The 26054-nt window shown below is 40.3% G+C and overlaps 1 protein-coding gene across 2 annotated transcripts; it reads right to left on the bottom strand.

Annotated features, from left to right (window-relative positions):
• Window positions 1–430: 430 nt before the first annotated feature.
• PRKAA1 (protein kinase AMP-activated catalytic subunit alpha 1) lies at window positions 431–24077 on the bottom strand. 2 transcript variants are annotated; one of them, XM_030467234.1, is made up of 9 exons: window positions 23909–24077; window positions 17777–17918; window positions 15347–15440; window positions 13517–13661; window positions 12111–12198; window positions 10852–11076; window positions 6888–7374; window positions 6340–6466; window positions 431–3636 (listed from the first exon to the last, which is right to left on the bottom strand). In XM_030467234.1, the coding sequence occupies exons 1-9, from the start codon at window positions 24036–24038 to the stop codon at window positions 3392–3394; spliced, it is 1683 nt and encodes a 560-aa protein (XP_030323094.1). In that variant the 5' UTR covers window positions 24039–24077; the 3' UTR covers window positions 431–3391. The 2 variants fall into 2 exon arrangements, with proteins under 2 accessions (XP_030323094.1, XP_030323095.1); XM_030467235.1 differs by lacking the exons at window positions 13517–13661; window positions 15347–15440; window positions 17777–17918; window positions 23909–24077 and adding an exon at window positions 12838–12856.
• Between the last annotated feature and the right edge of the window lie 1977 nt (window positions 24078–26054).

Raw genomic sequence — 26054 nt, forward strand, 5'->3', positions numbered from 1 at the left:
TAGGACATGGTTTAGTTGGCATGGTGGTGCTGGGTTGACAGTTGGACTTCATCTTAGCAGCCTTTTACAGCCTCAGTTATCCCATAAAATACCAAGGCAAAAGAACTGCCCACAGTGCGTGAAAAGAGTAGAATGGAAGATGGCAGAGACAGCCAGTCACCACAGGATAGTGCAAATGGGTTTTATACCAGGTATTCAGTGTCCCTTACACCTCAAATTCCTTTTTGCAGGAAGGTTTACGGGATGTGGGGGCCAATGGTCAGCCAGGGCCAGGCCTGCCCAACTGGAAGTTCTGCAGGAATTTGTTCAGCAGTCTTGCTGCTTATTCTAAAGTTGTTATTCTTTAAAAACAAGTGCCAAGAGTCCAGGTCTTGTTAATTTTTAACATAGGTAACTCTAAAAGACATTATGGACACAATTTCAAACAAGGTTGCTCAGTATTTCATGTTTACTTAGCTTTAAGTTTTCAAAGTTTAAAAAGTTACACAGTTATAAACAAGCATTTTTGCCATTCAGCTTTGTCAAAAGAAAAACATAGGAAGTAGGCACATCTTTGTTAAAGAACAGGACTTCAAACCTTACAGTGATCATCAACTGGTAAAATAAAATTTATTTCCAAATTTGTATTAAACACTCCTATCAAGACAAACATGAAAGGTCTTTTATTTTAAATATTGCACCACCAAGATGAATTTTTATCCATTACCAAGTGAGTATATTGCACATGGACACATCAGGTTCATCCATGTTTTTAAAAAAAAAGAAATAAAAAAGCAAGATAATTCAATGCACTCCAAAGGGAGCAATCATAAGAATACAGAATAACATACTTGACCGATTTGTGTATTTGCATAAGCTGCCTCTTAACAACCCCGACAGCTTGCTTGGTGAACTTTTGTCTCACGACCTATTGGCAAATACTAGTGTGATGCTAAAAAAGGGTCCGCAAGATCAGTAGGAACATGTGAAGAAAGCCATTTCAATAGCAAGATCTACAAAGCATAGGAAAGTCACACAAGAGACAACTGTTCTGGGTTTAACTAGGTTGTCAGTCCCCTTTTTCCCTTCCCCACCCCCTACAAAAATCTCCATTCAATCAGAAAACTTTTGGCCAAAACCGATTTATTATGCCAATAAAATTTATTTAAAACTACACTTCTGTCAGAAACTTACGTTAACCTCCAGATACCAAGACAAAGTAAAAATCGTGGTTGTATTAATGCACAATAGGGCCAAAATAGCATATAAAAATTAAAAGCTGTTTGCACCCTGACTCCTTGCATTCGTGGTCAGCATTACAAGTTTCCAAACCAGAAGCAGATACCATTTATAAAATACTTAGTTGAACATATGCAAGAGTGATCCAAACCAATTCCAAATGAGGAATTACTACAATTAAAAAAACTGTGCGTTTGTTATACTTGTACAAGTGCAATATTTAACAATTTCAAAATAAAAGGGTAAGAAGAATAAACTCACTGAATTTATTCAGTACATCAAAACTAATTCTTACAAGACTAGAGACAGGACTCAAAAGTATGGTTTGCAGCTGGCCCCTCATGTTGACCTCAGTCTTGGGAGTTTAAACCCAAAGGTCTATCTATGGAAAATCTTCCACTTTGAGATACAACAGCACAACCTCGCATTACAGGGACCATGTGTGACACATGAGGATAAAGAACTGAAGTCGTAACGTGTACCCACATACTAGACAGAACACACCTTTGCCCAATTCAGAACGCAGTTACAGCAGTTCTAGGGCTTAAAAGCAGCTTTATGTTTCTTCAGTTTCTGTGCATGTTTGTAACAGATGAATTTCTGGACTGAAGCCAGTTAGCCTGGATTAAACTGGTTTTTTATCTGTAGCTAGCAGTTTTCTGTGTATGAAATCTCAAGTCACTGGCAAAAATCCCCATTAGTTTTTAGAGTCCAGATTTCACTGTTTATAGTAATGCCTTGATTTCCAGTCTCTCCCTAGGAGAGCAACCATTGAAACCAATAAGGTCATGAATATTATTTCGAAGAGAACATAAATTCTTGAATGCAAAACTAAACACTTTATGACATACAGTTTACTGCTTATGCCTATTAGTGCTAAATGAAAATGGAGCTGTAGCTAATTTTATGCTATTTACAAGAGACTAAATGTTTCTGTGCAAGTACCAGCTGTGATTTTAAGATATCAGTATCAATTTTATTCCTGAAACACTGCAAAAAACATAAATGCAAAAGGATTTGTTATTGACAACTGCCATCAACTGTCAAGTTTTTCGGTATTAGCACTGAAGTTGTCATGATCAATTTTCAGTGCTCATCCAAGAAGCTGGACTATTTAACCTCACAATTAATTCATATAGCAAGGTTTGTTACAAAGGTTGCCTGGCAAAACCTAACCTATATACATAATCGAAAAGTGAATTGCATATAGTTTATGCTAAGTTAACGTGTGGTAAACAGCTGCATAAAGCCTTAACATGTTTTTTTAAAAACTGCCAATTTCAGAATCTGGAAGACGGTGCAACAGCCCTTAGGCTGTGCACTTAATTGCATGCATATGTTTCAAAGGAAAATGATTCTCAGCCTGCAGTAGCAGTGAGGAGCTGTGTGCTGCTACCACACCAAGCTATATGCACAGCTCGGGAGCTTGCTGATAGTTTTTCAAAGAGCAACATTTTGCTTCAGCCACCAGGGTGCCAAGTCTTCTCAGCATTAAGTCTCTTGTCACTGTTGTAGACTCAACAACTGTTCTACATCCATCCTACAGAATTTCACCCTTAGTGCAGTATGGAGCACCTACATGCATTTCCAAGTGGTTGGGTTTGCATGCATTTAATTAAATACATCGCTTGTTAAAAGCAGTACATTGTAACACATTAAACTATTCTTTACCATTTACTGTCAAATGAGAGGGGAGAAACACAGCAGTTTTAACACATTACTGCTAGAAGATGCTAACAGTTCTGAACAAGTGAGGCACAATTGTAGATAGTGACCAACAAGTCATACTTTGGTCACTGAACTAGTAAGTGTACGTTTACTTACATTGCATCAGCTCTACATATTAGCAGTGAAAAACCCAGGAAGGTTTATCTAACTTAAATGTTATATGCAGCCTAATGTGCACTCAATGTAAAATGTTATGAACTCTGCCCCTAAGGCATGTGATTTCCTGTACCTGTATCATGCTAGTGGGCAGCAGAAAATCAGAATTCACGCCAGCTTCAAAATAATACACATTAACTGCCCATAATCATTTCAATCCGTGTGCAAATTGCATTCTGTGGCTAGCTTTTACAGCGCCTTAGTTAATTTAACTTGATTATAACTGGAAGCATCTGACTATGACTTAGGCATGCTTATTGCTGTAAAAGAAATAAGCCCATCTTCAAAATTATTGTGCAAGTATCTTAATAAGGTTTGCACACATCTCAAAAAATTCTATTGTATGACTCCCTGGTCTTGGAGTTAAGTCAGCTGTAGAGGAGTCAAGCGAAGAGCTCACTGACGAGGTAAGCGACGTGTCTGCAGATTTTCCTTGTGCATCAGCATCTGAATCCTTTTGACATGATCTATAGTTGCTCACAGAACCTGATCTCTGTGGAGTTGCAGTTCCAGACTTTGTTTCAGTAATTTCCTCTAGGAGACAAGGGGGGAGAGAAGGAAAATCAGTTATAAGAACAGCAAACATCTCTTCTCTCTCACATTTCTAAGTCTTCTTTTTTAAATCTTGAATCTTAATTCATAAAAAGCATTGGCAAATTGTATATAGTTGATACTAAATAAATGCACAGAAGCATACATCCTCATGCAAACTATCCCTGAACTGTGCTCCTGAACCATTTAGATCTGGCTTATGCTAGTACTCGCCATATTTTTCATGAAGTAATTTAAGCAGCTAGTAGTTCAATTTACTTAAAACAAAACCAGGATAGCATCATAAGATTAAATAAAACAGCTTGAACATTTAAATACATGCTTCCTTCTAGCATCTACTTAATTTTGTTTTCTTTGCATTTGGTTATCTTTTCTGATTTGCATTTTTATTGCAATTAATTGACACCGTAATTGCTAGCATCTACGTTCATTTATTCTTCATTTTCAGAAGTTTATTTCTAAGATGGAAGCATTTCCTCCTCATACTGAAGATAATCTGCTGAAGTATTAAATCCTTAACATTAGTTTGACTCACAACTGCACCAGAATTTCCAGGAGAAATTAGTGAAAACAGGAAAGACTGCTTTATGACATGAAAGCAACTTGAAACTACAGTTTGGCAAGACAAAGTTAGATACGGTGGAGGGAAAGGGAAGGCAAATCAACTTCACTATAGGAAGAAGTGGCAAATCCATGCCCTTGCACCGAACATCCTCAAGACCTGAACCCAGGACTGCAACAGGCTCTCCTGCCCAAGCTGCACAGCCCTAAGCAGCCGTCTCTACTCCAACAGGGAGGGCATTTGTCCTATATTGCAGTTAGTCAGTAGAGGAATGTTATTAGATCCCTGTATCAAGTACCACATATGCTAAACAAGCACCTGCACTGTGTGAGGGAATGTGCCAGGAACTGCACTGCCAAGTCAGATCACATTAAACTGTCATAAGACACAGCCTTTGCCATCCTATACTGTAATCCAGCCACACTCCCCGCCGAATTCTTTTTCCATGCCATATTTTATGTCCTAAGCATGTCAGCTATACCACTGGCTGTAGGCAATTCTGCTTTAGAGTTCTATGCCCATAAACAAGCATTGCAGCTGGTCTCTATTAGTTCCCTCATTCATTTTCAGGAAAGGATCCAACTGGGACTTGTATGTTGTGTTACCATCAATCTATAAAATAGATTCTGCTACAGATCAGACCAGCAGTTTTCAAGACTTACTGCAAGCATACAGTTCCTAACTCCAATTTTATGTGCCACTAAGACTGGTGGGTTCACTCTCTCTGGCACTTAATTCAGAGTAATGGGGAAGAGAATTAGTAGGGTGAAGTGAGAAAACTCATGGGTAGATATGAACGTAGTTCAATAAAAGGAACAAAAAGGAGGAGGGGGGGAGGAAGAAAGTGATTCAAAAGCAACCACTCACCACCTCTCCAAAGCAGACTGATGCACAGGCAGCTTTAAGGCTACTTTACCCAAATGCCCAATTTCATCATTTTCTCTGCTAAGCATAATATTACAAAGCCCTTTTGTCAATCTGTCTCATCATAGAATCATAGAATTAGCTGGGTTGGAAGGGACCTCAGAGATCATCTAGTCCAACCCTTGACCCACCGGAGCAGTTGCTAGACCATGGCACTGAGTGCCACATCCAGTCTTTTTTTAAATGTCTCCAGGGACGGAGAATCTACCACCTCACCGGGCAGTCCATTCCATAGCCTGATCACCCTCTCCATGAAGAAATTCTTTCTAATATCTAACCTAAACCTCCCCTGGCACAACTTAAGACTGTGTCCTCTTGTCTTGTTGAAGGTTGTCTGTGAAAAGAGTCCAGTTCCCACCTCGCTACAGCCTCCTTTCAGGTAGTTGTAGACAGCAATGAGGTCTCCCCTGAGCCCCCTCTTCTTCAGGCTGAACAGCCCCAGCTCTCTCAGCCTCTCCTCATAGGGCCTGTGCTCGAGTCCCTTCACCAGCCTGGTTGCCCTCCTTTGGACCTGTTCCAGGACCTCTACATCATCTGTTAAGGCTGTGTCCCCTCCCAGGTTTTTGTTCACCCCTGCCTGGCATACTCATTGGGTGCAATAGGGTAGGGAAAAAGACTACATTCTATGCAAGCACCGTTCAGCAAGAACAGGAACACTGGTGTGTTACCAACAGCCTTTCTAGTCACAGATCCAAAACACAGCACCATGTAGGCTGCAAAGAAAAAAATTAACTCCATCACAGGCAGACCCAGTACAGCAATGTACAGTCCAAGTCCAATTTAAACGCCTAGATGCCAAGCTCTAACCTCACTAGGAGTTACATGATTACTTCAGACCTAAATTAATGTTGGAATGTGGGGGTGAGGCTCCAAAGACACTTCAGGTTGGTCCAAATCTCACTGCGTACAGCCCTGTCCTCTTTGCACTAGTGGTATTAATGCTTGTGCAGACACAAATGGAGCTCTTCAGGAGCTGGTACAGCTAAAAAAGCTGTTATTTAAGGGATGAAGCAGCTAACCATCTGAGCACAGAAATGCTAGATCAGGAAGTAATATAGAAACACTAGTACAGATCTAGATTGGTGGAAACTAATAAAGGACAACAGTCACTTCACTTCTAAGTAAGTAAATTAAGACATGCTTGCATTCAGATTTTTTTCCCCATACTACTCCATTAATTTATGTAAATCTTCACATACCATCAATGCTACGGAAGTCCAGTAAGTATGTCCTGCTGTCGACCTGATACAACTGTAGACTCATTTTGGAGTATGCACTTGTTACTGGATTCTTCCTTCGAACACGAAGGTAGTAGGGATTTACAACCTAGTAAAGAAGAGATTTGGGTTAGTTACCAGAATTACTTGAGAAGCACAGCATATTGCTTTTGTCATTTCAATTCACTGGTATTAAGTGATTTCAAGCTTACCCATTGGAGTTTTGATTGGGGTTTTAAGGAGGGGGGAGAAGGGGGCTGGTTTTGATATGTGTATTTTTAGCCAACAGAAAAACATTCCTACAGCTCCAACAGAAAAGTCAGATAGGCTAGCAACACAAACACAAACCTTCCTGTCAACACAAACAGCCTTCCCCAAAACCCCTCCTGCACAGCAAGCACAAGCAGTCAGCATAGGCATGACATTATTTCCCATCACAGGAGAACTCAGTTTCCAACTTCAAGCCTATGTAACTACGGTGCAAACAAAAATTTACTGTTGTGTGCTGTGAAGATCCTTTATTCTATTACCTTCCATTCATAATCCAGTTGTTTAATTGCTCGACAGACTTCAGCCATGATATCATTTGGTCGACTCTGACTCCGTATCCCCAAATGCCACTTAGCTCTTCTCACACCTTGGTGTTTTGACTTCTGGGGATTGAGCTCATCCAGAGTATGACGAGGACGGGGTGTTTCGGCAACCAAGAATGGCACCCTTTCAGGATGAGGGCGAGACAGGTGGTGATCATCAAGAAAAGAATCGGGTGGGCTTGTAGCCAAGTAGAAATCTTTGGCCTCATTCATTATTCTTCTATTATCAATAATGAGGTGATAAGCAACTGCTAAAGGGTCCTGATGATTTCGGCTGTATAGACAACTTAGCACTTCCTCTTCAGTGCATTCAAACTTTTCACACACTTCTTTTAAGGCTTCATCATCAATCATGGTAGAGCTATATGATGGATCTTCAGGAAACAAGTATTTTGGAAGGTCCTGCTTAAACCACTCATGTTCCCTAGATTTAAAAATAAACAAAGTCTGACTGTATGTATGTAAAGCAAATATTTTAAAATTCTTTTAAAAATAAAAAATTTTAGTCTGCACACACAAAAAAAATTACAGTTGCCAGTCCAGGTACCCTTCTGTACAGCTCAATAAAGCAGTGCTTTATGGAAACTAATACCCCCCCACATATTTTGCTAGACATTTTACAGGAGAGTGGAAAATATCCTCTTTCCTTTAAATGTTTCAACTACCCAAGCTCCAAAACTAACTTTGTACCTCAACCACCTGCGTTTCATATAAATGGTGTATTTTTTTTACTGCTGCTAGGCTAGTTTTGAGAACTTTTCAACTGAAATTCTTACACTTACACACTTCAGTTGTCCATCCCCGCATACACACATAATAACACATAATAAAACTAAGAAATGCTGATGCTGAATAATCACAGAATGGCTTGTGTTGGAAGGGGCCTTAAAGATCATCTAGTTCCAGCTCCCCATGCCATGGGCAGGGATACCTCCTACTAGACCGGGTGAATTGCTGCCCCATCCAACCTGGCCTTTAACACTTCCAGGGAGGGGGCATCCATAACTTTCCTGGGCAACCTGTGCCAGTGTCACATCAGCCACACAGTGAAGAATTTCTTCCTAAAATATAACCTGGAACTACCCTCTTCCAGCTTAAAAGCATCCCCCATCCTCCTATTACTACATTCCCATGCAAAAAATCCTTTTCCAGATACTGAATTATCTGGATACTGAATAACTTCTTCAGTCATGGTTTGCTTAGGGAAAACCCGTTTGCTTAGGGATTTTGCAAGATCTTCCTTGAAGGGATAGAGCTGTCTTTCACACTTGACAGGAGTCTCTTAAGAGTAAGGACTCCTGCCCCTTTCCCTTCCAATCCTGTTATCAATGACCTTACCTATAGGAAAGGATTCCAGCTGCAGGCTTCATTACCCTCTAATTCCAGACTTTAGGCCACAATATCCCACCACTGGAGTAACCAGCTAAGAATCTGCCCACCTGGCTCATGGCTGAAAACCTTTTGCTTGTCTCACAGCTCACTTAGGGACAGGGATTGGGTGGTTTTATTTTCTTCCTCATCCTATTCTGACGACTGCTGCACTGCAGACCAGGCTGCCTCTTCTCATTCTTTCTCCTGCTCCCTCTTAGAAGCTTCTTCATCCCTTATTAAACAAGCCAACTTCCACTTTATTGTTTCTCTAGAGTTACTGTGGCAACTGGTACAGTTAAAGGCCAGGTCTCTGGCTTAGCCAAGCATCTGTTTCAGATGCAGAGACCCTTTCTGCTCCTTTAAGGTGCTGAGCAGCTTTGAACATTGTTAAGTAGGTGCAGGCCAGGACCGAGCACAGTGCGGTAAGTTGTGCCTTTCATATAACCAGGGCATTTTTATTTATTTTTTTTAATTCGCATTTTCAAACATTCTTTCACTTCATAGCACCCCACACTTGCTACAGAGGGAAGTCATAGACAATGAGAGGTGACCATGGGTGGCTGTCCAGATACCTGCCCATATTCTCCCACGTGCCTTGTCACCCAAAACCACACTGCCATGGGGCCTGGGTGATATTCCCAAATACCTTGTTAACCTTTGAAAAAGCCAAAACAATATTTCTGGAGGAGTAACAATATTTTGACTCCCCAGGGATGTTCACCATACTGAGTAACTATAACAAAGGAAAAAACATCACAGAAGGTGGTGGTGGTAAAGATGCCATTTTTTTATTTCCTCCACCAGGAAAGGACTAGGACAAAAATAAGGGTAATTGCTATCTCCATGAGATGGTTCCAGAAGTAAAGTAACAGCTTCAATGCAGAGCTCAGATAACAAAATAAACTCAAGACCAGTGTTTTAATAATAAATGTCCCAGACAAAACATCACTAAGCACTACAGAGCGCTGCAAACTATGAAAGACAAAATGTGTCTTTAACACACAAAGGACATGTGGCACAGAGCACATAAACTAGTCAAGGACAGATAAATTATTACCATAACCAGAAGGGATGTTCTACCATAGTGGGCCCACCTCAGTTTCTCTTTAATACTTCTTTGTCTCTTTGTCTCATACTATCTCTCAGCTTCACTGCTCTTAGCCTTTAACTTGGAGTTAAACATCCACATTTTAACACTATTTTCTGTATAAATCCAAAATATGGCCCTGCACAATCTACACTGAATTTAACTCTTTCCCACCCAAAACCAGTACAGTGGATCAAACTCTAATCAGTGTGATCCTGAGAATTTGCCTCCGCACTAATATGGCAAGCACAGTACACTTTTATTGAAGCAACCAGTTAATTTGGAAGCAGAAAAATCTTCCCCCATACCGTTAAAAAGCAAATCCCTAATTGGGTAACTGAATCCAGCAGAACATTGTTACTATTCCTGGCAGCGGGCCTCTCCACTATTACGCACACACCATTCCTCCTAGAAGAATTCAGGTATCTGATTAAACTGAGTTTGTTCTTTTAATTGTGAGATGATGTCTTATGGCTAACAGCTCTGTAATTAACATTTTCAACATCTTTTTCACATCACTTCTCTGGCAGACTTATTTAACATGACTGATAACAGTTCCTCTCCACTCTAGTTTTACAAAGTGTAGACTTCTGTGAGGAAGTGCTTCCCAGTGCAAAGTAACAAGGGACAGGCGAACCACTTTTGTTCTATGGAAAAAACATGAAAACATGCATGCTTCTAATTTCCAACTCCAAAAGATGCATTTTCACTAAGGTAGTTAATCAGAGATCTCTTACAGCATTTTGCAAGGGAAACAGGAAAACGTATTTTAGCTGCTACACCAAGTACAGCTTTATCAGATACCAACTGTGGTGGGGTTTGGGTTGTTTTGTTTTTTTTTTTTGACCCACTGTACACTTAACAGAATCACTTCAGGACTTCCTCTTGAAACCTATTGCCCAGGACAGCTACCTGTACTTACAAACTTGAAGTTTAATTAATGCAATAATTATCACTCATACACAGATTCATGCACAGGTTTCGAAGCTAGCAACTGATAGCCTTCACAGATGATGTTACAATGTATGATTAAAATTTTAATAGAAACAGTAGTTATCAGATTAAAGAGCTGTAATGTCCTCTCAGATATCTACAGTATAGAACAGTATTTCTTAACAGTAAAGATTTTTTGCCCAGAAAACTCAGTATAGTGTTGGGTTTTGCAAACCATCCTACAAGTAAAGGGCTTTGCTATAGCAGTCTTAGACCTAGAGTTTATGAAATTTTCTATAAGCAATGTGTATAATTTATTTTATTGTGACCTCCAATAGATACTTCACTGATCACTGGAGATCAGAATCAGAGCTCAAGCCAAATCACCAGAACCTGCAGTTTTCATCTCAGTCTACAAAACAGACAAAATGCAGGAATGATTTCTCTGTTCTGAGCATTTGCACCAAGATTTTAATTCCAGTATCCTGTGAAAAACAGTTATTGTTTTACCTAATGTCTCTGATTGTTGCTCTCTTCATTGGATCCACTTGCAGCATGTGCTTCAAAAGACTAATTACAGATGGATTCAGGTACTGAGGAGTATAAAAGATACCATCACATATCTTCTTAAAAAGGGTTGGCACATGATCATCATCAAATGGAAGTGTTCCACATAACAAAGCATAGAGAATAACCCCACTGCTCCAAATATCTACTTCTGGACCTGCATATAACCTAGGAAAAAGTTAGCTATTAGTGATTTGTGTTTAATGCATTCAAGTATTTTTTCTCTACTTTCTTACACACTATCACAGTAAATAACAGGGTATGAACTTGAGACAATTGATCTGCAAGTACTACATCAGTTCTATGCCATGCCTCCCTTTACTTTAGTCTGCTTCTCCTTCAAATATATAACAGGGCACAAGTACATGGCTTTCCTCTCTTATTGTATAACAACAATCCACAAATGCAATTTATGACAACAGCAGACTGAAAGAAACTTGCACCTACTCCTAAGAAAGATCACATTTTACATTGTTATTACTACTATAAGCAGAATATGAGCAAAACCATCTATCCTCCAAATCTGGGATGCTGAAACATTTAAATCCATATAACCCAGAATCATAATTGGAAAGAACCTAGGTATACAGAATTATCTAGTTCCAAGACCCCTGCATTGTCTAACAGGAATCAGACCAGGTTGCTCAAAGCCCCATCCAACGTGGCCTTGAACGCTTCCAGGAATGAGGCAGTCACAACTTCTCTCATTGTCCCATTGAAGAATTCCTTCCTAATGTCTTACCTAAATCAACCTTTCTACTTTGAAGTCATTCTCCCTCTTCATGCCCTCAAAAAAATATCCCTGTCCAGCTTTTCTGTAGGCCCCAGCAGGCCCAAATAGTTGTCATGTATTCTTTGCTACTGTCTGAATAAAAAAAGACATTTGGCCTCCAAACAAGAGGCAATATTAGAGTGGGTATCCAAGTATAGAGATTTTTAAGCCAATTCAGGCACATAGAATACATTGTGAATTTGGGACATCAGACATCATCTCGACCTTACAATAACTATTCAAAGCTAGTTCATAGAAGCCTCAAATGCTCATGAAAAGTTAAAGAAAATTAAAGAAATTAAAGTCCAGCCCACAGTTTCTCAGCATCAAGCCTGAGGGATGTCCATTGTATTTGTTCTGTAGCCTTCAGAATAAAGCAGCAACTTGACTGAAGTACATGCACATACGTATGCAATATAAAAGAAACTACCTTCCTGAAATTACTTCTGGAGCAGCGTAGTTAGGGGAACCACAGCTTGTTCTTAAAAATTCTCCATCTGACATCATATTTGATAGACCTGAAAGTGTGCAAGAACAACTATTAAAAATCCAGAAAGCAGAATTATTTCACACTGTATGTATATCACACCTAGAACAAATCACTAGTAATGCAAATTAGTGTTAATTGAATGTCAAAATAGAATTTCAGCCAACTGTGGCACTCAGTTAATCACACCTAGTTTCCTTAGTCTAGGCTGCATGATCAACACTACCATAAGGCAGAGAATTCAGTCTCCAAGAGGAATTGTGCCCTTTTATGGGGACAGGTGCAAGATGAAAGAGTACAACTTGGCTGGCTTTCAGATTCTAATACACAAAAGATTTTTTTAAGCACTTGTTTACCACAGCTAGACATGATAAACTGAGTGCTACAGCTTTGCTGCCACTTAAGTAGCAGGACTGTATTTTTTATAAGTAACTGTACTTTGTTTCTCCTTCACCAAGTAAGCCATTTCACCACAAGTATTTTCTACACACAAAAAACTCAGTATGATTTCCAGTGCCCACATACATAAACACCATACTTTGAAAATATACTTGGAACACTCAGCATTGCCTTGTACCTCTCATCAGAGAACTCCAAGTGCTTTACAAGGGCATGTATTATCCATTATGCCTACAATGGATATATCACAATGACACAGCAGTATGGATACCTTATTATCTTTACAAGGTCAAGTTTCCTGATTCAGGTAGTTCCAAGAGCTAGATGCCAGTCTTCTCAGCAGCTATGTTGCAAATATATAGTAACAACATTAAACTGAGTTTAAGCAGGTATACAGAAAAATCACAAAGTTTAAAAAACTTACCTGTTCTTGTTTTACCTTTAATGCTCTTATTACCTTTTTTTCAACCACATCTTTATGGAGTTTTTAAAGTAAATTTACAGTAGTTTCATAGAGGAGTACATAGGAGTTTATTTTAGTATAGCAATGTGATTCTTAAATATGAACTGCCCTTGCACTGTACCTTCAAGAGAGCTAAGCAACTCCATGTTAAAGATGGTGAAACAGACAATATGAGCAAACTTCAAAGTGGAAAGTTCAGGAACTAAGTCTGTTTAGGATTTCAAATAAAGCATTTTTAAGCAAAACCAAACAAGTCAGTCCACAATTTCAGACAGACACAGAAAATACTTTAAAAAAAGCTTGAGAGGAAAACAAGTTCTATATATATGCAAGAATCACATTTTGGTTTTCATTCATACTCTTCAGGCTCTTCTATTGTGTCCCATGACCAGAATATTCAAGTACACACATTTCATACTTCCTGGAGTATTTAAAAACATGTAAATAACACCAAAAATGTGACCAGAGATGAGAGAGCAATGCTTACCGAAGTCAGCTATTTTGGCATTCATGTGTGCATCAAGCAGCACATTTTCAGGCTTCAGATCTCTATGTACTACCATATGCCTGTGGCAGTAATCCACACCAGAAAGGATTTGCTGGAACAGACGTCTGCTTTCCTTCTCATCAAGCTGAGACACACAAAGGTGTTAAACAATTAAGCAGCGCAGATAATAACTTGGTTTTCATTTATATGAATTAAAGGAAATCCTCCCATGACCTTAAATTATCATTTATAGTCTTGACATTTTATACAGCAGATTATCAGAACTTAAAGTAGAGTGCTTCATAGCTTGCACATTTGTTTGTACTATGGCTTTAAAATGGACTAAAATAAAACATCACCACTGAATAAGTCACTGAAACTTCCCAGTCACACTTCTGAAATTGGTTAGTAAATACTCAGTAAGCAGAAACATTACCATCCATTAACTCATTCTAATATTATAACTGATTAAACTTTTACATTTAAGCACAGTGTAAGATTTAAGCTGAACAAAGCTGCTGACACACAGCACAAAACCAGTAAATTTCAGATACTACTTATGCTATAAGCACAGATGGTATGTCACAGTTATCACCAAACAGACTTAGCTGAGTATTTCCTACAAACATCCCATGTCCAAGTTTGTTCCAAAACTAACTAAATGTATTCTAGCTATCTAGATCACTTGCTGAATGACTTCAGTTTTCACAGAAACAGTTCTACTAGTGTAAGACTAGATAAGAGGCACAATGGTAGTTTTTCTGAAATGCATTATACTGAAGAAATAGTTTTCAGCTAATGCATTTTGTACACAAAAATTGTAAATTAGTATTGAGAGGAAAAATGCCATGTCAAATATATACATAAAGATCTGAAACATCTGTTAACATATAACCATTTTTACTTCCAGAATAAGATGTAGACATAAAGTATATTTATTTGCTAACAGAAAAATTAACGCTTAATACATAAAATCAAACCTTCATTTAACAGGTTGTTTACCAGTACCCTCTGTTCCAGCCCCAGCAATGTCATCAGCATAATTAACACCATTTCATGAGGAAAGCTGCTACTACCCTGTGACCCAGGGAGTCAGGTACTAGTTCCTTTTCCCTTATTATCAGGCCCTGAACATCCTATGAACCAAGCAGACCAATGACACAGATTCCTTATTCACCTCCCTACTGGCCTCAAGATTTCTGTGTGCCAGGCTGATTACTCCCTTCCTTGCTAGCATCAAAGGTCCCAGGCACCCAGCCAGCCAAGTGTCCTTGAGATCCCCTCTCTAGAGACCAGGGAAGTGTAACAGCACACAGGGTACTATCCATAAAATCAAGTAGTTAAAAGTCACAAGTAAGCAACCAGAACAGCTGCTGGACAGCAATCCCTGTGACCCTCCTACTGGCTGAGAACACCCCAATTGTCCTCTGCTTCCTCCAAGGACTGACTAAGTGACTCATATTCTCTCATACAATTCAAGTCTAGATTGTGGTTATACTGATACAGCAAACCATGTATTAAGATTTGACCCAATCTGCAGAGGCTCTAGGTGATTAAGAAATATGAAGTTCTGTTATCAGTTCCATATTACATGACTTATAAATTGTACTACACTGATTTTGCTTGTAGAAATACTGTACCACTCTAATCAAATTCTGTACCACACTAAACACAATATCCGTTTGAGAAAATAAACCTTTCATTGTATCACTCTGCTATGCATCCTGAAGAAGAACCTGTCTGCCCCATAAGTGTTGGGTGACACAGGAATGTTACAAAAGCAGTAACAAAATTTAAGTCAACGATTTAGAGATTTGGACTACTTCTTACCCTTCCATTTTTACAGATATAATCAAACAGTTCTCCTCCTGAAACATATTCCATCACCATGAAAATGTCAGTTGGTGTACTGATGACCTGGTACCTGATGAGAGAAGGTTATGTTAGTCCACACACTCAGAAAAAGATACTAATCAGTTAAAAACAAAGTTGTCCAAAGAGGTAGATAAATAAAGTACACTTTTACCAGCAGACAGCTTGCTGCAGTGAGGAAGGAATTCAAAAGGACTTTTCTAATGTCTAAAAAATACACACTTTTCAACCATAACATGCATAGAACCTGACTTGCCATAAATGAAGTGTTTCTAAGACTAAAAAACAAAAGCCTTTAATAAACATGAATATTATCTTTTACAAGGAGACCTACATTTGCCATCAGTATTTAAAAATAATAACATTTTGGTTATTTTTTTATCATTCTACTTTAATTAAGTTTCAAAAAGCAACTTTGACACTTTGGAGTTTATGGCTGGAATGCCCATTTAATAAATTTTGATTTTATCCTACGTACCCGTAACTAAGAGGCTATTTAATCTTTTTTTCCTTTGCAGCAGTCATAAATGACAAAATTTTAATGAACTGAGAAAACATACACTTGTAACACTTCAGCCAAAATTCAGATATTATGTTGAGAAGACAGGAGCAACTGGATGAAAATGAATGTTTCGTGGCACTACACAAGCATACAAATATGTGACTTGTAATATATAACTGAATTCACATGTATACTACAGAACTGCACCACTCTTCAAATAATCTGTTCTGAGACAAAAAGGAAAACAGATGTGCTTTAGCTTGCTGATACAAATTATTCCTGAATTACATAAGCAGCAATGAACTCAGACAATCTAGTATACATGAGCACATACATGTGTATGTATCTATTGTAAAAGCGTAGTACTACAGTGTAGCATTTTAATGTTCTTCTGATGCATTTATCAACTGTTATCAAAATGAGATATTCAAAGTCAGTCCTACCTAACATATTCTACTTCAAGATTTTATCTTTACTAATTTTCTCTCTAATAACTTGGTTAGAACTACCATATGTACTTAAACATCAATAAAATTCTGAAGCCGTGGCTAAAGCACTAGATATTCCATTGTAATCCTCTTAATCCATAAATTACAGCCCTTCTTGTCTGTAGTATGGTCATTTTTCTGGTTATGGAAGAGAAGGTATTGGAATAGTTATATAACCTAGAACACAAATATGGGTAGCAAATCACATAGAACAGACTACCAGAAAGCAAAACCAGGCAATTTTATGTTGGAAAACAAGGTGCTTTCTTTTGCTGGATGCCAAAACCCACAAGAAGATATGCTCTAAAAGAATCTGTTTCAAGTGTAGTACACAAAGAAAAACTTACTGAGACAGTCTTGCAATTGTACATACTATTAGGGTAATGTATGATATTTTTCATAAAGCACAGCAGTGTTCCAAACTAGATGTTGCCTAATTTGTAACATTAAGATGAAGAAATCTGTTTATCTTTATCCCAAACACCGTGAGCTTCTATCTAGCAGGTCCCCAGTCCAGTTTCTTAGGGCATGAGCAGCATGACCCTAAATTACCAGCAAGTCTACTTGCACAACAGTGTTAATCATATCTCAATTATCTCAAGTGCTATTTACACACAGGCTAATAAGCTTTCTGCTTTAGAAATACAGGCTGATTGGGGATCCATCAATTTCTCCACCACTTCCTACATCTTGTCCCTTCTCTCAACATTCGGGTGAAAAACTTCTCTCCACAACTACCTGAGAAAGAGATTGTCATCTGAAACCTGCTGAGCTAACTTAATAGTCTAGCAGAACCACAAGTACACATTCCTGTTCCACCCCTTTTCACAGTCAGAAAACACTTCCTGTTTTCTTTTGGCTACGGGTTTATCCTACAGACTCACTCATGAACTCTAACTGGCAGCACTTGCAAGTTTCCAGACTAGGTAGCTCAACAGTCTTCTGAAAGCTAACTCACTGAAGAACTTCCTTAATCGACCTTACAAAATACATCTTAGTTTCAGGATAAGCACTGATACCAAACTTAAGGGAGTGCACAGCACTGACATCTGTCAGTGGCAGCAGGGTCTTAAGACAACAATGACAATTAAAAAAACTAACACCAATACCACAGTTAAGACAGTGGATGCTACTAAAAATATCTACCATGCCCTTATTATCTATATACCAGTCCAAAGAATTTGTGAGCAAAGATCTAATGGAAGGTCTCCTGGCTGCAGAAAACAGTACTGTGAAAAAACATTATTGTGAAAAAACATTACAGAGAACACTGAAAACAACTGGTTACTTTCTTGACAATACGCTACTAATGCTATTGCTCTTTAAGCATATTTTCAGATCAGTAACAGCAGAAATATTATTGCTTAAATACACTTGATTATAGTAAGCAAAACTTACAGCTTTATTATATGAGGATGCCGGAACAGTTTGAGGTTTTGAATCTCCCTGCGGATTTTTCCAACAACATCAAGGCTGCGAATCTTCTGTCGATTCAGGATCTTCACTGCAACTTTATGCCCGGTTAATTCGTGTTTGCCAACTGCAAGGAACAAGAAAAGTTTTGGTTAGGGTTTGGTTAGTTCAATGGCTCCATAAAGATAATAATTTGCACATTTTGACTGCAGCTAAGAAACAAGATATTAGCTTTGCACAAATCTCCTTTGTCTTTGGAGAGGTTGAAAACCATCACTTCTTTTACCCTACTCCAACTTCTCCCACAATTCCGTAATTAGATTAAAGTATTCCATCACTGCAAATTGCAGACCATTTTCTCTCCCTGTATAAGTCACACACAAGCTTCTGGCTCACTTGATAACCCCTTCAACCATGTTCTCCTACAGCTCTTCTACATTCACCTGCAAGGATTGCACTCACTGAAGAAATCACTACTATCTTTCCTTTGCCTGTGTCAGCAAATGCTCTGAATTACCAGTTTAATTGAAAATTAATTACTCAACTGTCCTTGGAGCAGTCTGACCCTATGTAAGCTCCACACTCTGCAGTAGGCACTTGAGCTTTACTATGTAAAATCAGTGGCAAAAGCGACAGGAAATGCACAAAATAAAACCCAAAAGTAATAAGAAGCAACGCAAACACAAAACCTCATACATTCCTCAATTTATTTCCTCCTTCTAGGAATGTCATTTTTCATTCAGAAGAACTCAAAATTGCACAGTATTTACTAGACAATTACCCGTCTTAGAGTCCTTAATTCTGAAAGTGTTATTGAAGTAGCTGCAAAAAAGCTGCTAAGAGCATTTTCCTTAAAGCCAACATTGGATCTCAGATAAACCACAGAGAACAAGTATCTCTCCCTCTAAAAGGCTTCCCCATCTGCACTGGTTTCTGCATGCAGTGATTACAACTACAACACTTTCATCTGCCACTAATATGATTCCTACTTTTGAAGATAAGCCATATTCCAGGTACACGTACATGTTTCACCCCTGTCCAGTTGAATGGACATTCTTGACAGACCACTATGCGCATGACTCACTCATTTGGGTGCCTCTCCTCACATAAAGATTTAAGTCAACCTGTAGACTTCAAGCTTTATTTAAATATATTGATGGAAAGCTTTGATAAACAGCAGAAAAATCTCTCTGTACTCAACAGATAATTTTCATAGAATTAGCAAACACCTATCAATCTGCAGATCTCACTTCCAACACAAGACTTCCCTGCTGCCTTGTGGCTCTATATTTGAGTGAGAATTCCTAAATGGAAGGCAGAAATAAGAAGCAACAGAGTAATTATTCTCTCAACAAAAAAATAGCACTGTGTAAAATAAGGCAGTTTGTCCAAATATCTGTTGAGAAGTAGCCAAGCAGATTAGTCCATCCCAATGAGGTGACGAGATGCTCCCACTGTAAGGAGAAGAAACCACATACCCCAATTCAAAGAAGCTTTTGCCTAAAAATGGCCACAATAACCAACATACTGGACAGGCATATTTGCACTGCAGAAGAACATATGAAGTCCAAATCCAACACAAATTCTAGACAGATCTCAAAGCATTCATAAGCAAGTGCCTAGAACTGTAAGTAAAATCATGTCACCTACGAGAACTATCTGCTTTCAGCCTCATCTACAATTAAGGCAATCACATCTTTTTTTTTCTTCAGTTTCAATGTAACTGAAGTTTTAAAGGATGCCAACAAATTATATCACCTACATTCTACTAAGGAGTAATGAAACATTAACACGTTAGAACAGCAACTATTCCATTTGAATACTAAAATTTCTTCCTATCAATAAGATGAACTGAATTAAACCAGAAGTATTAGGAAAAAATCTTTAGTCAGTAAGATAAAATGTAACATTAATTCTGGCTGGTAGAAAACAGCTTCTTAAAAACTTATGGAAAATCAGTTACACAAAAATTTGAAGCTTCCTTTGCTTTACAACGTACACTTAAGATGATGTTTAATTTAGTAAGTAGCATATATATTTGAGCAGCTCTATAGACCAGCTTATAAATACTCAGCTCTGATGTGCACTGTATTATATTATCCTTTTTCACCCACTTTGTTTCATTTCTGATTTGTTAGTTCTAGCTTAGATGAAAATTGGCATTTCATTAGAACGCAGAAAACCAAAAGTAATTTATTAGTCACAATCTACGTTCAATATGCAAGGCACATAAGGGTAGTTTTTCAAAACATGTTTTTCATTCAAATTAAACAGTGCAGCTGACTGAAACCAATTCTAGCTGTCAAAGCTTCCAAGATTGCTAGCCCTTGACTTTATCCATTGACTGGGAGAAAACAAAATTTTCTGTTTCTTCAATTCTGCTTGCCAACTTTGAATAAATTATTGTAATGAAAACATACCGTGGTTTTCTGCAGGTGCAGAAAGACCCCCAAAGGCCTGTTTACTTGCTTAAGAAATTTAAAACTGAATTGCTGTTTTCTTCACTGGTTTTTGCCTATCTTTTAAAATTCAATTTATTATAACGAATCCAGCTTTTCTAAGATGAGTTTTCAATAAGCATGTACTTTATGAAACAGAATTGTTTGCATGCATATAGTTCAAGGAATCTGTTATCAGGAAACCAGCAGACATTAACTGGTAACAGACTGCTGGCTACTTTTGAATTTGGCATAAAAACAGAACTGACAGCAAGACCTCAGATAAGATCATGTAGGAAAGTAAGAAGCCTGTGTTATCTTTCAGAAAGCTCCTCTATATTACCTCGACAGAAGTTTTACCCATAGAAAGGAAGGTTTACAAATTAGAAGTAATCAAAATAAATTTACGTTACTCAACCTGATCCTCAACCAGCTACCAGTCCATCAAAACCACTGCAAAAAGAAGTTCACTTTGCAGATCTGTTTTTCTTTACTCTCTGACAGATACCAATTGCCTTGGCTGTGCCTAACACAAAGATTTCCAAGACAGAGACAAAGGCTCAAAGCAGTGCCTTCTTCTAACTGTTAAAGTGCAGGATCAAGCAGTGTCTAAACTCAGTTCAGAAAGAAAACTGATTGCAAGGCCATCCAGGGTAAGAACAACATCCTTATGAAATACAGGTACCAATCATGAAGTCTGAAGGAAAAAAAGCACAACAACCCTATGTTGCAGTTAACAAACATTTCTGCAATAGGCAAAGAAAAAGACACAACCCCAAAGCTCAGAGAAAAGTATGAGCTAAACATGTTTTCGCTAACAGAAACAAAAACAAACAATCAAAACAACAACAAAAAAAGGCTAATGCTGTTCAAAGCCACAGTGCTGCACAACATTAGATAGTGAACTCATCTTCACTGTCCATTTCCAGGACTCTTACTGCCTGGCCAAGAAGATCTATTTACATCAGTTTTGCAGTGCTCACAGACCAGTGCTGTTAAACCTAGTCCTACAGACTTGAACAGTTATTGTATAGTTACAGCCTAAACTAGTACCCCTAATTTTCTCAATACAAATAATTGGAAATCTGACTACTCTTTTTTTTTTTTTTTTTTTTTTTTATGAAAACTAACTTTGTTTTAAAAAAAAAAAATCTGGAAATAAAAGTTTGCATTTGGTTCTAGCAGGAAACATCAGCAGTGTGATTTTAAAAAACAAAACAATTCAAAACCAGGGATAGCTGTTTTACTCTGAATCCTGGTAAAGTTTAAATAAGACTCCTTCTCACACAATTGTGAGAGTACTCTATTCTACCCTACCCCACAACTTTCCACTTCTGTGGCATCTCAGCTTTGCTTAATGATGGCTAGAAACAGCCACCTCCTCCATACTGCTCAGCTGAGGCACAGACAAGCAAACTGAGCCAGCCAGTGCTTAATTCAGGCTAGCACATACAGCACAGCAGTTAAACTGGGAGAGAAAAAAAAAAAAAACAAAAAACCACAAACCAGTAGCAGCTATGTGTGAGGGTAGAAGGCTAACCAGCAGGGTGGATTTATCTCACAACTTCCTTGACAGCAGGAGAGCTTTAACCATTACTAAGCACATACTGGTTTTCTAGTTCAATTTTTTTGAGCTGCCACTGCTGTTAAAATTAAAGATCCACTTTCAAGAGTCCTGACCCTCCTCATCATGTGAGCCCTAAGTAAATAAGTAAATTTATAAAATGAACATGTTAGTTTTTCACTTTATTGTCAATTGATGAAACAAAAGCAGCAGAGAAGGAAAATTATGAGTATTACAGAAAATCCATTCAGAAATCTGGTATTAAATGGAGAAAACATGCTTGACCACTGCATCATAGGTAAAGTAACTCTTATTAAGTACAGCTAAAGTAAGAGAAAGCTAACATAGTACACCATTTAGGGATAAGAAAAAAAACAAAAAAATAAAAAACCCCCACAAACTATCACATGTAGTTTGTGTATGCAAACAGAGCATTAGCACATGAACACTAAGCCTCGCTTCCAAATTCAAAATAAATGCCCCAGGTACTTTATGGAAGGTATTTGCTATGCAGAATGATGCTGCATTTCACTACAAGGTGACTTCTCCCCTACCTTTAACAAAAAAAATGTGTTCATACATGCATGTGTGTACTCCTAATGGGATCAACGGTCACAAAACAGCATAAAAGAAGATCTAACATCAGTCAAAAAAGGCAGGCAGAAGGATATTACAGAAATAAAGCAATAACAAAACTGAGAACTTTTTTTTTTTCAATTAAGTGACTCGATCTAACTGTTTCACGAAGTATTAACAGGAGTAGCATTCACTAATGTACCAAAATCCTAACAGTAGATCCCCAAATTGGCAATCTTTTACACTTTCAACTTCTGATATATTTTTGCCAATACAGACAAGAACAGCAGCAGTAGTGCAACAGCACTCCTTGAAATTTAAGAGCATGTTAGAACACCTAACATATGGCAACCTTATTTTTCTGCAGTGCACTGAGGAAAAAAAGATTTTTGACTCGTCTCCTCCCTTCGACCACGCAGTCACCCAGGGAGGAAACAGAATCTGTTTTCTGCCGTGTATCATTTTCTCTCAAGATAAGGAGATGCTAAGTTCCCAAGGAAAAGAATGGTACTCCAGATGCAATCCACCGCTCCCTCCGTGGCTGTTAATTAATATTCTAAACTACATGCGGTGCAGAGATTCACAAAGACTAAAATAAATAACAGCTACTTTATTATCTAAGTAGACTTCTAAGGTGTGGCATTTCCTGACAATGCTTCGAGAGAACCATGAAGTAACAAAACGCAGAGCTTGTAAAGAGCTGGTGAAACTCTGGTGACTGTTAGTTTCCACTTAGTTTCCTAAGTTTCATATTTTTGTATTTATGTCTCTTCACAGCGAATATTGCTTTCCTCCTAAGGACACCAAGCGCGAGCACTTGTGTAGCAAAAACACAGCGTTACAAACAGCTCAAGCATTAAGAGCCCCCTTTCATAACCCAACCGGTGCTACTTTCAATAAAGGCAGCATCGTTGACTTCCACCAATTATTTCTGTACACACAGACGAGAAAACCGCTTCCCCCCCGCCCAAGCCACCGCCACTTCCCCCTGCGGGGCTGCAGACCCGCCCCCGCCACCCCTCTCGCAGGACTCCCGCTCGCAGGACTCCCACCGCCGTTTCCACACCGCCCCACTCGGCCGGCGGCCCCCGCCTGTCCCACACCGCGGCCAAGCCCAGGCCCCGCTGAGGGCCCGACAGACGCCTTCCTGCGGCTGCTCCGGGCCGTTACCCGAGACCCCCCTCCCTCCGCCCGCCACAGCTCGGTGACTCAGCCGGCCCGGCGGGAAGGGCCGGGACAGCAGCTCAGGTTTCCCGGCGTCGCCCCCGGCGAAGCTCGCTCAGCCCGCCGCAGCGATCAGGGCGGGAGGCGGAGCAGGGGACGAGCCCGCGCAGAGGCGTAGGCGGCCCGGCAGTCCCCCCACACCCCCCGGCCTCGCAACCCCAGCAGATCAGCCGCCGTGAGAGGACCGCAGGCGGCTGCGAGAGGGGAGGACCCCGCCGCTCCCCCCGAGCCGCCCGCCCAGCGTGCTGCCCCCGCAGCCCGGCTGAGCCGTGCCGCTCCCCGGGGCAGGCGGCGGCCCCGGTGCCCGGCGCTCACCCTTGACTTTGCCGAAGGTACCGACGCCGAGCGTGTCCCCCAGGATGTAGTGCCCGATCTTCACCCGCCCGTGCTCATGCTTCTGTTTATCCGCCGCCGCCATCTTGAGCCAAGGGCCGAGTCTGCGCATAGTGCCCGCCCGCGCAGGGCCGGGCCCAAGCGCCGGCGAGGGAGGAGCAACCACAGAGTGCCCGCCCGTACCGAAAACCGGAAGCGAACGCTGAGTTACCGCCTTCCCTCCCCCCCGAGAAGAAACCATTGCTGTTCGGGGAGGGGGAAGAGCGGGCTCTGCCCTCCGGCGTTGACAGGGGTGCAGCTGCTGCAGCGGGGAGAGGCGAGGGGACGGGATGGGGAGAAACAGCCCCCGAGGGCTGCCGGGAGGAGTAAGGAATCGGGAGGCAGCCCCGTTCTTCCACACCCACCCGAGGAACTGAAGGGATTCACCCGGGTTTCGGGACCGGAGGAAAAGGCCGGCGCAGAGTTCGCTCCTCAGCGGCCATGGCGGGAAGGAGACGTAGCGGGAGGTGTCGCTGCCCATGGAGCGTGGTTCAACTAAAAGCCCTTCCTACCAAAAACATTCTATGGTTCTGTTCTATGATTATATGAGATGCATTGAGTGTTGCAAGCTAATAAGGTTAAGTCAGTAGCTGGCTATGTCTTCCCAAGAAAGTCACGGAGAGGTTCATCTTGAGTTCAGGTTCATCTGCCATGGCAAGTGCAGGACAGCCAGGGGATCGGGCCCAGCCGGCATGAGTTCAGGAGTGGCAGGTCCTGCTTGACCAGCCTAGTCTCATTCTATGACCATGGTGATCCTCCTGGTGGATGAAGGGAAGGCTGTGAACATTGACTGCCTGGGCTTCATTAGAGCTTTTGACAGCATCTCCCACAGAAGTCTTCTAGAGAGGTTGGCAGCTCATAGCATAGACAGATGTATTCTTCACTGGGTTAAAAACTGGCTATATGGCCAGGCCCAGGGAGCTGTGCTGAGTGAAGTTAAATCCAGCTGGCAGCCTGTCACTAGTGCTTGATCCCCAGGGCTCAGTTTTGGGGCTGGTCCTGTTCAGCAGCTTTATCAATGGTCTAGATAAGGGGATTGAGGGCTTCCCCAGTATGTTTGCAGGTGACACCAGGTTTGGTAGGAGTGTTCATCAGCTTGAGGGTAGGAAGGTTCTGCAGAGGGAACTGGACAGGTTGGATTGCAGGCCAGTTGTATGAGGTTTAACAAGGCCAACTGCTGGGTCCTCCATTTCAGTCACAACAACTCCAGGAAATGCTACAGATTTGGAGAGGAGTAACTGGAAAGCTATCCAGGACCTTGGGGTGTTGGTCAACACCTGGCTGAATATGGCCATCAGTGTGCCAAGATGGCCAGGAGGGCCAACAGCATCCTGGCTTGTATCACAAATAGTGTGACCAGCAGGACTAAGGCAGTGATAGTGCCTCTGTACTCAGCATTGCTGAGGCTGCACCTTGAGTGCTGTGTTCAGTTCTGGCCCACTCACAGCAAGAAAGACATTGAGGTGCTAGAGCAAGTTCAGAGAAGGTCAACCAAGCTGGTGAAGTGTCTGGAGAACAAGTCCTGTGAGAAGAGGCTGAGGGAATCGGGAATGTTTAGTTTGGAGAAGTGGAGGCTGAGAGATCTCAGTGCTGTCTACAGCTAACTGAAAGGAAGTTGCTGGGGAGTGGGTGCTGGCCTCTTATCACAAATAAGTAACAGTAAGACTAGAGGAAATGGCCTGAAGTTGCACCAGGGGAGGTTAAGACTATCTTTGTATTAGGGAGAACTTTTTAAGGAGTCAAGTGCTTGAATGGGCTACCCAAGAAGGTTCATGGAGTCACCAGCCCTGGAGGTATTCAGAAACCACATAGATGAGTCACTTCAGGACATGCTTTAGTGGGCATGGTAGTTTTTTCTTCCTGGGTTGACAGTTGGACTTGGTGATCTGGGAGGTCTTTTCCAACTGTGACAATTTTGTGGAGAAGGAATTTTGGAAGGAGGAAGGAATTTTGCCTATTTGTCTGGCTGATATGGAGAGAGATGTCATAAGCTTGGAAACATCAAGTCCTAAGTGTCCCACAGAAAACACATGAGATGGAAAGAAGGCAGAGTCAGCACAGAAAGTTAACCAGCTCTGTTATTAGATCA

Source organism: Calypte anna, chromosome Z (genome assembly GCF_003957555.1).
Source record: "Calypte anna isolate BGI_N300 chromosome Z, bCalAnn1_v1.p, whole genome shotgun sequence".
Taxonomy (NCBI): Eukaryota; Metazoa; Chordata; class Aves; order Apodiformes; family Trochilidae; genus Calypte; species Calypte anna.

Bases quoted from the DNA above. Each gene is read 5' to 3' on its own strand.
- PRKAA1 (XM_030467234.1), bottom strand. From the start codon at position 24,038: ATGCGCAGACTCGGCCCTTGGCTCAAGATGGCGGCGGCGGATAAACAG. The intron at 11,077-12,110 runs GTAGTTTCTTTT...ACTTTTTCCTAG, and splicing joins CCAGAAGTAATTTCAGGAAG to GTTATATGCAGGTCCAGAAG. The intron at 7,375-10,851 runs GTAAAACAATAA...TTTTAAATCTAG, and splicing joins GCAACAATCAGAGACATTAG to GGAACATGAGTGGTTTAAGC.